Genomic DNA, 13,934 nt, shown 5'->3' on the forward strand with positions numbered 1-13,934 from the left:
TACCTGCCCTGGGGTCACCTGGGGTCACCTGGGGGTCACCTGGGGGTCACCGGGTCACTGCAGCTTTCTGGTCGGGCTGCTGGTTCCAGCAACAGAACGCTGTGAATCTGATTCCTGATTGGCCGCCTGTCCAGGAAGTGGTCACCCCATCTGGTTTTCACCAGGGTGTCCAAGCTGAGGTCCGGGGGCCAGGTGTGGCCCATGGAAAGGTCTCAGACCCAAACAACAGATCGGATATTTAACAGAACCTTTAAAATCTGTATTTTAATGAACAACAAAGTATCACAATCTGCTTTTATGAAATATAAATAATATTTAATGTTTCCTTATTGAAGCTAAACTATGAAATGAACCGGAGCTTCATAACTTCCTCTGACCGTCGCTCTGCCTGGTTCTGGTCGGTGTTCTGGAGCTTCCTGCCCGATCCGCAGAATCACCATCAACCTTCAGACATCAGTTTATTCTGATCATTCGCTGCACCAATAATCAATATTGATCAAAGATTAAGGGATCTGCAGGTCCGATGTTCTGAGTGCTTCCAGAGTTCACGGCGTTCCTGCTGGGAATGTTGCCTCCGGGTTCATCCTGCGCGATCGGCGTTCCTCAGCCTGCTCTTCCTGTTGGTCTGATGATGTCACTGATCATGTGACTGTTTACCTGAACTCTGACCCGTGGGTCGACGCCGCTGTGCCTGGTTCTGGTCAGACGCCTGGCTAAGCGTGAGAAGGAGGCGCCGCTCTGACGTCCAGGAAACATGTTGAACATTTCAGATCCGCCAAACGCAGCTTCACGTTTCTCTGAGTCCATCTCAGGACCTCCAGCTTTATCTGCTGACCCGTTGAGGCCCCCGGCCCCCATGTTGGACACCATGGTATACAAACATGAAAGTTGAAAGTTTTAAACACTGAGATGATTCATTTCCGGTTCAGCAGCAGCTTTGATCTCCTCATCAATAGTTTTCAGGTTCTGTGTGAAGCAGATCATCATCTGACAAAATCCGTTTCCTCTCGTCCTGCTGGCAGACGCGTACGGACCGGTGACGTCACCTGGTGAGAACGACCGAAACGTCGTGGCTCACCTGGAGGCCCCGCCCCAAGGCTTTATAACGAGGCGGCCAGGTGAAGGGGGCAGACCGCAGGAAGCAGCGCTCTGGTCGGATCGGACCTCCAGGATTTGGTGACGATGCTGCAGATGAACGAGTCGGAGCTCCAGCTGCGGCTGGTGGCGTTCAGCTTCGAGACGCGCTTCGATGAGCGCGGAGCGATCCAGTGGATGCAGGACAACTGGTGAGAGCTGCTCTTCTTCTTCTTCTTCTCTCGGGTTCCCCAGCGGGGTCAGAGGGTCAGGGGAAGGAACATCTACCTTTAAAGTTCCGGACTCCTTTAAGAATCTCCACTTCTTTAAATAATACTGACTTAAATTTAGAACACCACATCCATCTACAATGATCCAGGTAGTTTAACTACCGACCCAGTCCAGACTTTGTTTCGGCTGAGCCACTCGGAACCGAGAAGTCCGTATTAAGGCGCAGTTTCACTGAAACCGGTCTGTTTTAATAGAAACTGCTCCAATGAATCTGTTGCTATAGCAACACAGTCACTAATCCTCTGGTGTGTTTTCTGTTTATGGGGGTCTTTACTGGTCCACTTCTCAAGCCGAATGGAGGAACTGACGTCACTATTTCAGATAAAGATTAAATATATTTTAGTAATTGAGGCTGAGAACGGAACTGTCTAAAATCTGGAAATGCCTCCGATTTATGAATGAGGTTCGGTGCTGAAGGGATTAAAGGGGCTGGACTGAGGCGTTATGTAAGCACGTGCGTTCAGAGGAAGGCGGCGGCAGGTGAGGCGCCGTTACGTCACAGACCCGGTATGATTATTCGTGGATCCGGTCGGACCGGTTCCTGTCCGGAATGCAGTCCTGATGAAACCTGGACGGAACGTGCTGGAATGACGGACCCGCCGGAAGTTCATCAAAACATGTTTACAATGTTGGCTACGCGAAGTCACGTGATGGTGTTTGAGAACCTGGAAGGTTTTCACGATGTTCTGATGGGTCTCAGCGGGTCTTCTGTTCTGATGACTCTCCTTCTGTCCCGCAGGAACAAGTCGTTCATGTTCAGCGCGCTGTACGCCGCCCTGGTGTTCGGAGGTCAACACTTCATGAATCCTCGGCCCACACTGAACCTGCAGTAGCCGCAGGTCCTATGGTCAGAGAGCCTGTCCGTGTTCAGGTAAGAACACCTCAAACCTGCAGCAACTCGATCTGGCCAACGTCCATCCAGAACCAGTAGAAACCAGGCGGGACGCCGCCTCCCTCCAGACTACACCCGTCTCCATAGTAACCAGGTTTTGCTTTGGGTCCCCACCCGGATTCCTGGCTGGGCGAGTTGGTGCTGCTGACGCATTGCCATGGCAACGGCCCCACACTGCAGCTCAGGTGTGTTTTGTTTGGAGCGAGTGGAGGTGTCGGCTCACCTGGTTCAGAACAAAGGTTCCTTTCAAAGCATCTGGAGTCGGTTCTGTGACCCAGAGGACCAACCTTTGCCCCGCCTCATTGCATTGGTATCAACCAGAGGTCCGGTTGGTTCTGATTCCCGCTGGGCGGGTCGGCTGTCAGATCGGTTCTGAGATCAGATGATGTCATCAGGAAGTTTCTGTGAACTCTTCGGTGCTGACTAATTCCTGGAAGCTGTGACCAGCTGCTGCTCCTGTGGCTTCCTGTCCTCATGGCTCTGTTTCCGGTTCTGCCCTCAGCATCATCGGAGCGATCCGGACCGGGTCCTACATGCTGCACATCCTGAGCGCCAGCGGCTTCAGACGCTCCATCTGCGACCAGAGCTTCTACAACGGACCCGTCAGTAAATTCTGGGCCTACGCCTTCGTCCTCAGCAAAGCTCCAGAACTCGGTCAGTTGATCCTCAGTGAGAACGGAAACGGACCAGAAGATCCGGGTTCAGTTCTATGATCGGGTCGGTTTGGGCCACTTTTAATCAGCAGGATTTAAAATGTTCTGTAAGGTGAATGTGAACCGGGTCCAAAGCAGCTGCATTAATTCTGACCCACATGTAGCGGTGGCCACACCTCCTCCAGTCAACCTTTAGCTTAGCTTAGCTCCGGCTAACTGTAAACACTTGAACCTATTTTCCCCGATAAATCCTAAAGAGCTAATTTACTTGACTGTTAAACTTTTAGTTAACCAAAACATCAATTCAGACTTTTATCAACCGTTAGTAATTCAAATAGACTTTTATATTCATGCTCTTATTTTGAAGGGGGTGAAGACAAAAATATGTGTGCTTTAGCATTAGATTAGCTTTCACTAGCTACCATATTGGAGTAGTGCATTAGCCACTACCGGTGTAGCATTAGCAGAACTGACGTCTGATTAGCGATTTTGGGTTAGCGCAGCTAAAATCTTGGTGCGCACCACTAAAGTTGCTAATGTGTTTCTGTTTTCCGTCTCCAAGGCGACACGGCGTTCGTGGTGCTCAGGAAGCAGAAGCTGCTCTTCCTCCACTGGTACCACCACATCACGGTGCTGCTCTACTCCTGGTACTCCTACAAGGACATGGTGGCCGGCGGCGGCTGGTTCATGACCATGAACTACAGCGTGCACGCGCTCATGTACAGCTACTACGCCGCGCGCGCCGCCGGCTACCGCGTGCCCCGCCCCTTCGCCGTGGTCATCACCAGCGCCCAGATCGCCCAGATGGCGATGGGGCTGACGGTCAGCGGCCTGGTGTACCGCTGGATGCAGCAGGGCGACTGTCCGTCCCGCATGGACAACATCACCTGGGCCACGGTCATGTACCTGAGCTACCTGCTGCTCTTCTCCAACTTCTTCTACCAGACCTACCTGCGCCGCGACGCCAAGGCCAAGAGCCAGTAGGACCCGCCGGACCGCAGGGCGGCGCTGCTGAGCTGAGCTGAGCTGCCGCAGCTAATGAGGGAAACCAGCGAAGAAGACGGAGTTAGTTTGTCTGGGAAGTGAAGGCGCGTTTCAGGACCCGCTGGTTCCGGACTGCAGGTCCAAAGATGGTTCCGATCTAAACATGAAGCTCAGCTGCTGAACAGAGGTCCGAAAATATTCACGATATTTTGTTTAAATTTATCAGCTTTGGACCCAGAAAATGTTCTGAACCATTTTTACCTTCATTTCCAAATATTTGAAATATGTAAAAATATATATTTATAATCTGAACCATTACAACCCGTCTGGTCCGATTCACTGGTTCTACTGGTTCCCGCTGAACCCATTTTGGCTGGCGAGAGTTAACCGGGTCAGAACTGGAACTTAAACTTTTACTTCTGTAAATATTTCCATCAGTTTGACTTTAAAGTGTCAAACTTCTGATTCTGGAACCGATGAAGGCAGCTGATTGGCTGCTGGACGGTCACATGTCTCACGTGACTAAACTCATCCTGTTGGAGCTGGTTCTGGTCGGTGTGATTGTGGAAACGGGTTGGAGTTCTGAAGGAAACCAGCTGTGACGTCACAGCTGGTGTCCATGACGAAGACAATCTTCCACCAAATGATCACCTGGACGTTTTCCTGGGAGGGAAATTGGGATATTTATGGTTATTTATTGTTTAAAATGTAATAAAATGACTTTTTCAATTTGTTCATTTTGGGTTTTTTCTAGTTTGGTTCATCAGCATGAAACAGAATTACTTACACAAAAGAACTTTTATTAAAGGAAAAATTAAACCTGACCCTTAACTGAGCTAAGATGAAAAGCCTTTTGCCTCCACAACACTCACAAAATAAAAAAAACTATTATTTAAATAAACCCAAAACAACCTTTTAGGAAATAAACCATGTTTAAAAAAACTGGTACACGAAAACTTTTATCTCAAAAATCCAGACAGATTACTGAAACCAAAAACTATTACTCCAAAAGACAAAACACATGTTTAGAAAATAAACCTGTAGGAACAGAACCTCCCCAAAAACACTCAGAGCCCAAAGCTTAAACTGTTGAAACATACAGAAAAACTTACTGGAAGAAAAACTAACTCTGAAAAAATCTAACTTCAGGAAGAAAATATTCAAACCTCGACTGTTTCCAAACCCAAAAGTTAAGGTAACTAAAACTTACCGGACAGAACTCAAACCATTACAACTAAGAACCTCCCTATAAATATAATACACATCTTGTACTTAAACTATTTAGATCCAATAAACTCGCCGCTCTATTAGAAATTACAAAATCCATCCTTAAATCAAAAACCACGGATAAATACAGATCTTAGTTAAACTCAGTACTAAAAACCTGAAAATCAGAAACACCCTCAAAGGGACAAAACCAAATCCGAATCCTTAACCTTTATAAATACATAACTTAACTCCAATCCACAGGATTTGGATCCCCCACTCCATCTATCCCTCCCAAACTCTCTCCCCCCCTTTACTCCTTTTCAACTTCTCTCCCACTTCCCCACCCTACACTCCTCCTCTCCCCCCATTCCTCATCCCTCCCTCCTCCCCTAAAAGTTTTTCCCACTCTTTTTTCTTCTCCATTCTCCTCCTGCCTCCCCCAAGACTCTTCTCCCCCCCTGTAGATTGTTTCTAAGCCAAACATCCAATAAAACGTCCACCAAGCCTCTAAAGCTCTGGGGTCAAAGTTTATTTACGCAGGCAAAAGACGGTTCAATGTCCAAACGTCTAGATTATTCTGGATGGTTTATTTTCCCATTTCAGCAAAACAATTAGAGTCCAAACTTCCCGTTGCTCTCATGCTGCCTCTGTTCGCTCTGGTAAAAACCCAAAGGCTGCTGGTCCTTCAGGACCTGCACTGACGACCCACATCACTTCCTGTTTACTTAGAAAACAAGCGAGAAAAATAACAAAACAAAAACAAATAAAATTACAATTATTGACCTACAAATAAACTCTGCAAATAATACAAAAAATATACTTTTAAGAATAAAGTAACAAAAATTCAGATGGATAAAGAAAAAACTGAAGCATTTAGTAACAAATGATGTGAAACTATAATAAACGGGATTGAAATGAAAGAATGGATTATAACTAGATTATAAACGGCATTAAGACTCATTCTAACAATGCAAAGATAAAATATCAGATTATTGCAGGACAAAATGAAATGTAATATTTTATAAATAGAAAGCTGTTTATAGAAATAAACGACTGTAGAGACAAGTTTACATTTTTCAGAATAATTATAAATGCGTCTGATTATTATCTAAATAACTAAATGTTTATTACAATGTGTCATTTAAATGTTATGATTTATGAGCTCAGAACTGCATCAACCATTTAACATTGTAATAAACTCAATGTTGTAAACAGAAGTGGATCAAAATTAAAGTTTGAATTAAGAGAGAAAGTTTGAAACTGGAGGGATTTATGAGTTAATGGGAGTTAAAACTGTTTTACACCTTAAAAAATAAAAAGATTTTCATCCAGGTTATTTTCAGTTCAATTAAAAATCTCAAATATTCAGAAACTGCAGCCGGACGTATAAAACGACTTCTTCTTCTTCAGGTCCGGATATCAACAGATTCTGAAATATTATCAACATTTCTCTTAATTCTGTCTTCTTTTCTTTTTCATTTTGTTTTGGGATGTTTTTCATTTTATGTTAAAAATGACTGAAGACGGTATGAATATCAGAGGATGAAACCTTTGGCTGATCAGAATGTCGCCGCTCAGCGCCCCCTGCTGGCGGCCTCTGAACTGCAGGCGGCGCGGAGGCCTTCCTGCAGGTGAGCAGCAGAAACTCACCTGCAGCGTCAGACAGGAAACCAAACTAAACGAGTTCAGTTTGAAACACCGCCGGGCAAAAAGCCCAACACTAAATAAGACAAGAATTAAAGCCAAAAGACAAACCCTGAAATCAAAATGTTCAATCAGTTCAACCTCTAGTTGGAACATGAAGGTTCTGTGAGGATTTGGGTTTTCAGTGTTGGTCGAGTCTGTCGTCCCGTTTCCTCGTCTATTCTGTCGTTTTCTGCTACCAGATGTTGAGCCTCTGCTCATTTGTGCTGCCTGGATTTTATACTTTGACATATTAATCATCATTTATTCATCATCCTGGGTCTCCGACCTCTCAACCTCTCACATTTAGCTTTAAGGGAATAAAACACTAATACTTCTGAACATAAAAGTGAAAGTATTTAAGAACCAAAACATTTTCAACATGTTGAGTTTATTCAGTAAAAAGTTGTTTATAATCAGAGGAAGAGAAAAACATCATTTTGGACGATAATCATGAGAAACAGCTGCTAACATGTGATCCTGCTGTTGAGGTCAGAGGTCAGAGCGATAGGCACTAGGTGATGCTGGTGATCCTCAGGCGTTTCCACGGCGACCATCAGGGCTGCTTCTGCTGCATCTCCCTCCAGCTCTTCCACAGCAGCAGGTCACGGCTCTTCCCCAGGGCGACCAGCCAGCGGGGCAGCCGGACACCGTTGAACTGGCCCACGCCGTCGTCTCGGCCCATCGCCAGCAGCATGGACACGTAACCTAGCAACCGCCACAAGGTCAGCGAGGGTCAGGCGACTCGTCTGCCTCAGGTGGAGCCTACCTGTGCGATACGGCGTCAACGGCTTCCCGCTCAGGCTGCTGATGATGTTGGACACGGCGACGTAGGCGTGGAGGCCAGCGTGGTACGCCAGCTTCGCCTCGCGCAGGTCGGCGCAGTCGCCAACGGCGAAGATGTTGGAGAAACCCTCGACCTGCAGGTACTGGTTGACCTTCAGCGCCCCGTCAGCAGCTATGCTGCCCGCTGGACGAACACACAGTAACAGGCTATTAACCGATCAATATCTGATCAATATCTGATCAACAACAGATGGGACCGTCAGCTGATAGGAGGTCCCAGAGACTAAAAGCAGCTAAATCCCCGCAGGCTGAAGCTAAGCTAGCAGCTGATCCTGTAGCAGGAAGTGAAGCTGATCATGTTTGTAAAGTCAAAATGAACAGCAGAAATTTGGCTCATTTATAAGAGTCATATTTTCATTTGTTCTCATTTATAATATAGTGTGCAACTAACTAGCATCACACCAAGCTAAATATTTGCCTTGCTAGCTAAACATTTAACTTATTGTGTAGCTAAATATTTAGCCACACTGATACCTATAAACGAAAGAGTGAAAAATTAATCCCCATTTCCTCTCATCAGTTAAATCTCCCAAATTCCTTTGTATAGCAGATTCTGGTGGCAGCGAGCAGCAGGAGCCCCCGGTGGACCTCAGTACACCCACGCGCCCCCAGTAGACCCACGGCGCCCCCAGTAGACCCACAGCGCCCCCAGTAGCCCCACGGCGCCCCCCAGTAGACCCCCAGTAGACCCACAGCGCCCCCCAGTAGACCCACGGCGCCCCCCAGTAGACCCACAGCGCCCCCAGTAGACCCACAGCGCCCCCCAGTAGACCCCAGCGCCCCCCAGTAGACCCCAGGCCCCCCAGTAGACCCACAGCGCCCCCCAGTAGACCCCAGTAACCCAGGCGCCCCCAGTAGACCACGCGCCCCAGTAGACCCACAGCGCCCCCCAGTAGACCCACAGCGCCCCCCAGTAACCCCCAGTAGACCCACAGCGCCCCCCAGTAGACCCACAGCGCCCCCCCGTAGCCCCCAGTAGACCCACAGCGCCCCCCAGTAGACCCCAGTAGACCCACAGCGCCCCCCAGTAGACCCACAGCGCCCCCCAGTAGACCCCAGCGCCCCCCAGTAGACCCACAGCGCCCCCAGTAACCCCAGTAGACCCACAGCGCCCCAGTAGACCCCCAGTAGACCCACAGCGCCCCCAGTAGACCCACGCGCCCCCAGTAGACCCACAGCGCCCCCCAGTAGACCCACAGCGCCCCCCAGTAGACCCCCAGCGCCCCCAGTAGACCCACAGCGCCCCCCAGTAGACCCACAGCGCCCCCCAGTAGACCCACAGCGCCCCCCAGTAGACCCCCAGTAGACCCAAGAGCCCCCCAGTAGACCCACAGCGCCCCCCCAGTAGACCCACAGCGCCCCCAGTAGACCCCCAGTAGACCCACAGCGCCCCCCAGTAGACCCACAGCGCCCCCAGTAAACCCCCAGTAGACCCACAGCGCCCCCAGTAGACCCACAGCGCCCCCAGTAGGCCCCCAGTAGACCCACAGCGCCCCCCAGTAGACCCCCAGTAGACCCACAGCGCCCCCCAGTAGACCCCAGCGCCCCCAGTAGACCCACAGCGCCCCCAGTAGACCCCCAGTAGACCCACAGCGCCCCCCAGTAGACCCCCAGTAGACCCACAGCGCCCCCCAGTAGACCCACAGCGCCCCCAGTAGACCCACAGCGCCCCCCAGTAGCCCCCAGTAGACCCACGGCACCCCCCAGTAGACCCACAGCGCCCCCCAGTAGACCCACGGCGCCCCCCAGTAGACCCACGGCGCCCCCTGGCGGATCCACGGCGCCCCTGTGGGCCCCCGGTGGACCCACCCAGGCTAGAGGCGTAGGCTCCAGAGTTGACCCTGATGCCGGTGCAGCAGATGACCAGGTCCGTCTCCAGAGTCTCCCCTTGTCCGTTCTGACCTGCAGGTTCTTCTGGGTCCGGTTCAGTGGCAGCTCCGACAAGTTGGACACCTTCTGATCTGAAACACAGCAGCAGGTTGTCCGGAACCTGGACAGAACCAGCTAAGACCTAGTAGCTAATGGCTAGCGGCTAACAGCTAACGGCTAGCAGTTAGCGTACCCAGAACCAGCTCCACTCCCTTCTCCAGCAGAACCTCCTTGGCCTGCTGCCTTACGCTCTGGGCCATCAGCGGGTCGGCCAGCCCGATCCTGGAGTGGATCAGAACCACCTGGAGGAGAAACAGAGGTGAGGACAGAGTCCAGAGCGCCGGGTTCTGGAGGTTCTGGAGGTCCAGACCAACTGGGTTCATCTACAACAGAGGTTCCCCAGTTTTTCAAAATAAAAGCATCAGAGACGAGTTTCTCCGTTCAGGGAGGTCAAGTCCAACAGGCCAGGATCGGACCAGGTTCTGGAGGACTTGAGCACCGCTGACACAGAGTCACATAATTCTTGATATTTTAAATAAATGTATTTATTATAAATGATAAAAATATTTGCTAATTAACTTAACGGCAGATTTATGCATTTCTGTCCCTTCTGGGCCTCCGTACCCTCAGGCATCACTTTCATTCTGCAAATCATTTTGTGACCCAACCTTGGAGTCTCCCGACCCCCTAGGGGTCCCGACCCCCCAGTTTGGGAACCCCTGCCGTACAGGAACCACCCAGCAGCAGAACTCTGAGTGACTCGGTTCTGACCCGGTTCTTGGAATCAATGAAAACAGCTCAGAACTCAATCCGGATCCAACAGAACCTTGAGGTCCGGTGTGAACCAAATAACTATGGACCCGTTTCAGCAGGGCCTACAGAACCAGAACCTTTCATACAGACTGAAGGGTAAAGTTCTGTTGAGTACCGCTGAACCCGACCAGAACCAGAACCCGACCCACCTTCTTGTCTGGATACTCCGTCTTGATCTCAGCCGCCATCTCCACCCCTGTAGCTCCGCCCCCGACCACCAGAACCGAGTCCGCCGCCTGGATCTGGACACACAGAACCAGGGTCAGCAGCGTCCTGTCCCACCATGTCCTCTGTCCCCCTCGCCCCCCGTCTCACCTGTCCCACCATGTCCTCTGTCCCCCTCACCCCCCGTCTCACCTGTCCCACCATGTCCTCGTACGCCGTCACGCCGTCCTGCAGCGACGCCTCTGTGTTGAACTTCCCAGGGAACGGACCATCAGAACCAGTACACAGGATCAGGTGGGAGTAGTGGACCTCCTGCGGTAGGGGGACACCTGTCAGAGCTCACCTGGCCGGCAGGGGGCAGCAGCCGCCCTCACCCCGCTGCCCCTCCTCACCCTGCCCCCCTGGAGAACCACCAGCTGCCCCTCCGGGTCCACGCGCTCCACGCGGCCCTGCAGGAAGCTGGTTCCGAACGTCTCCGCATACGGGATGAAGGTCCGCTGGGCGAAGCCTGGGGTCAGAGGTCAGAGGTCAGGGAGTACAGAGGAAGGGGGGACAGCGACAGGTCGGAGGGGTCGGTACCGGGCTGGACCGAGGCCCGCAGCGCCGCCACGTTGTGGTGGAAGGAGTCCCGGAGGTCCAATAGGGTGAAGCCGAACCCGGCCGAACGGAGCTGCTGCGCCGCCGCGATGCCGCCGAACCCGCCGCCAACCACCACCACGTGGACCCCGTCCGGAACCGACACCTGGGCTCCCATCTGGAGAGAAACACCCAAACACTTCAGCACCGGACCGCCAACCGAACCTCAGAATCTCGTGCATAAATCTGTGCAGAGCTCGGCCTCTAATTGGACCCGGTTCGCTCTGTTTGGTGGATCGGAACCAACCCTCAGATCCTACCTGTGAGAAGATAACTGGTTCTGACTGGACCGGTACCGTTCGCCAGGAGTTCTGCAGAACCGTTCGGATCCTTCAGGTCCAATCTGGCCCCGCTGCTGGTTCTGCTGGGTTCTCTGTACCACTGGACCGGTTCCCGGTTCTGAACGTTCTGAATGAAGGAGGGACAAGTTCGGTTCTGACCCGGTAAACACGTCGGTACCAGTGGAGACGCCCAAAACCCCCCGAACCTCCTCAGCCCGTCATGAAGTCAGTTCAGAACCCAGCACGAGTCTCTCCAGAACTCTGTGACGTCACGCTGGACGTGAACTCACCTGCCGCAGGTTCGGAAGTCGGATCCAGTTTCAGTCCAGTTGATCAACAGCTGCTTTTTCCTCGTTTGGCCCCGCCCTCCTCTAGCTGACGTCAGCAGCTCTACGCCAATCAGGCTCCTCATGAAGGGAGGCTGTGGTGCGTTCAGGGACCGCAGGAAAACAAAACGACCAGCAGAGCTGATGTTACAGAACCAAAGTTCTGTTGGGTCTGTTCTTTATGAAAGGATGGTTTCGGTTCTGATGATTTGTGGGTCAGAACCAGGACACTGTGTTCACTGAACATGATTTTATTTCCTACTAGTTCGCTTTGGGCTCGTCAGTGATCGGTTCTGATCCAATCAGCGGCTCTCCTGCTGACTCAGCATTTTTTCTGCTGAGTCAGCGTCAGGAAACTTCAAACCTGTGACGTAATGGGGGGCAGAAAGGTCAGGAGGTCATGATGTAAGCGGCGGGTTGTCCAGAACTCCCACTGGACCTTCATCTGTTTCTACTGGGAAATCTGACTGGGAGCAACATGGTTCTGGTTCTGGTTGATCCCGGTTCTGTATCTTCCTCATCTAGAACATCAACAACATCAAACACCAAAGGTTCTGCTTCACTGAGGAGAACCGGCCAAACCGGACCTGCAGCGCTATCAGAGAGAAGATCAGAACCAGGCGCAGCTCAAGATCTGCTCCAGTTCTTCTAACCCAGCACCACCAGCACCACCAGAACCACCAGAACCAATCAGAACCACCATCAGAACCACCAGAAATACCAGAACCAATCAGAACCACCATCAAAACCACCAGAACCACCAGAACCAATCAGAACTACCATCAGAACCACCATCAGAACCACCAGAACCAATCAGAACCACCAGAACCAATCAGAACCACCATCAAAACCACCAGAACCACCAGAACCAATCAGAACTACCATCAGAACCAATCAGAACCACCAGAACCAATCAGAACCACCAGAACCAATCAGAACCACCATCAAAACCACCAGAACCACCAGAACCAATCAGAACCACCATCAGAACCACCAGAACCAATCAGAACCACCAGAACCACCATCAAAACCACCAGAACCACCAGAACCAGTCAGAACTACCATCAGAACCACCATCAGAACCACCAGAACCAATCAGAACCACCATCAAAACCACCAGAACCACCAGAACCAATCAGAACCACCAGAACCACCAGAACCAATCAGAACCACCAGAACCATCAGATCCACCAGAACCATCAGATCCACCAGAATCCCACTCTCTGCACGGTCTAGTTAAAGCATCATGGTACCGACCTGCACAGGCTGCAGTGAAACCAGAACCAGAAGTGGTCGGACCAGCAGAACCGGTTCAGCTTCATGTTCTCATCAAACTGCAGCTGCTTCTCCTCACATCCTGCTCCAACCTGACCAGAACCACAGTCCACCGGGCCGACCCAAAACCTGCCAGAACTTGTGATGTTGACCGTTTTCCTCAGGTTTACAGTTTGTGTGGAATCAGACATTTTTATTTATTTCCCAGCAGAAGAACCTAAAAACTCCTCCTGAGGTTCGATGATGTCAAAGCAGTTTCTGCAGCAGCGCCAAGGTTCTGATGACCTGCGTTTTTACTCCGTAACGGTGACGTCATTCCGTCAGAAAACGTTCTTCTCTGTCCTCCTGTAGTTCAGACCTGCGGTGTTTTACTGCCCCCCAGCGGAAGAATTGTGCTCTGCACCATGTTCAAGTCCGACCAATCAGAATTCCATCAAGTCGGCAGCAGTGACAGCAGCACACCGGAAGGGGTTGCTTCTCCTACCAAAATAACAGCTGGCAGATTTTTAATCTGACCTGTTCATCATTCTAACTGGCTAAACTGGTTCTGTCTGGAGAACCAGCATAATACCAATTTAAATAAGGCTTGCTCGAATATGTTAATTTCATCCATCCATCCATTTTCTTTATACATTGTCCCTCAGTGGGGTCGGGAGGGTTGCTGGTTCCTCTCCAGCCAGCGTACCGGGCGAGAGGCGGGGTCACCTGGACAGGTCGCCAGGCTGTCACAGGGCAACACAGAGACACACAGGACACACACACACACACGCACACACTCACACCTAGGGGCAATTTAGAGAGACCAATTAACCTGACAGTCATGTTTTTGGACTGTGGGAGGAAACCGGAGTACCTGGAGAAAACCCACCATGCAGGGAGAACATGGAGACTCCATGCAGAAGGACCGGGGCCGGGAATCGAACCTTCTTGCTGCAAG

At 50.9% G+C, this 13,934-nt stretch overlaps 1 protein-coding gene and 1 pseudogene across 2 annotated transcripts; one reads left to right on the forward strand and one right to left on the reverse strand.

The window, feature by feature from the left end:
* Positions 1-260: 260 nt before the first annotated feature.
* On the forward strand, positions 261-4,627 carry LOC145555094 (very long chain fatty acid elongase 6-like; annotated as a pseudogene). The gene is made up of 4 exons (XR_014091175.1): positions 261-1,286; positions 2,105-2,236; positions 2,760-2,911; positions 3,473-4,627. The product of XR_014091175.1 is annotated as a very long chain fatty acid elongase 6-like (transcript).
* A 2,531-nt stretch (positions 4,628-7,158) lies between these two features.
* On the reverse strand, positions 7,159-12,373 carry LOC103477397 (AIF family member 2, ferroptosis suppressor). The gene is given in 11 exon segments (XM_008430497.3): positions 7,159-7,494; positions 7,556-7,756; positions 9,442-9,519; positions 9,522-9,593; positions 9,695-9,803; positions 10,464-10,556; positions 10,672-10,791; positions 10,872-10,987; positions 11,059-11,233; positions 11,376-11,523; positions 11,687-12,373. Coding segments are annotated over 9 exon segments (1,116 nt in total). The 5' UTR covers positions 11,376-11,523; positions 11,687-12,373; the 3' UTR covers positions 7,159-7,342.
* Positions 12,374-13,934: the final 1,561 nt, after the last annotated feature.

This window comes from Poecilia reticulata, chromosome 15 (assembly GCF_904066995.2).
Source record: "Poecilia reticulata chromosome 15, P_reticulata-male-v2, whole genome shotgun sequence".
In the NCBI taxonomy this organism is placed as follows: Eukaryota; Metazoa; Chordata; class Actinopteri; order Cyprinodontiformes; family Poeciliidae; genus Poecilia; species Poecilia reticulata.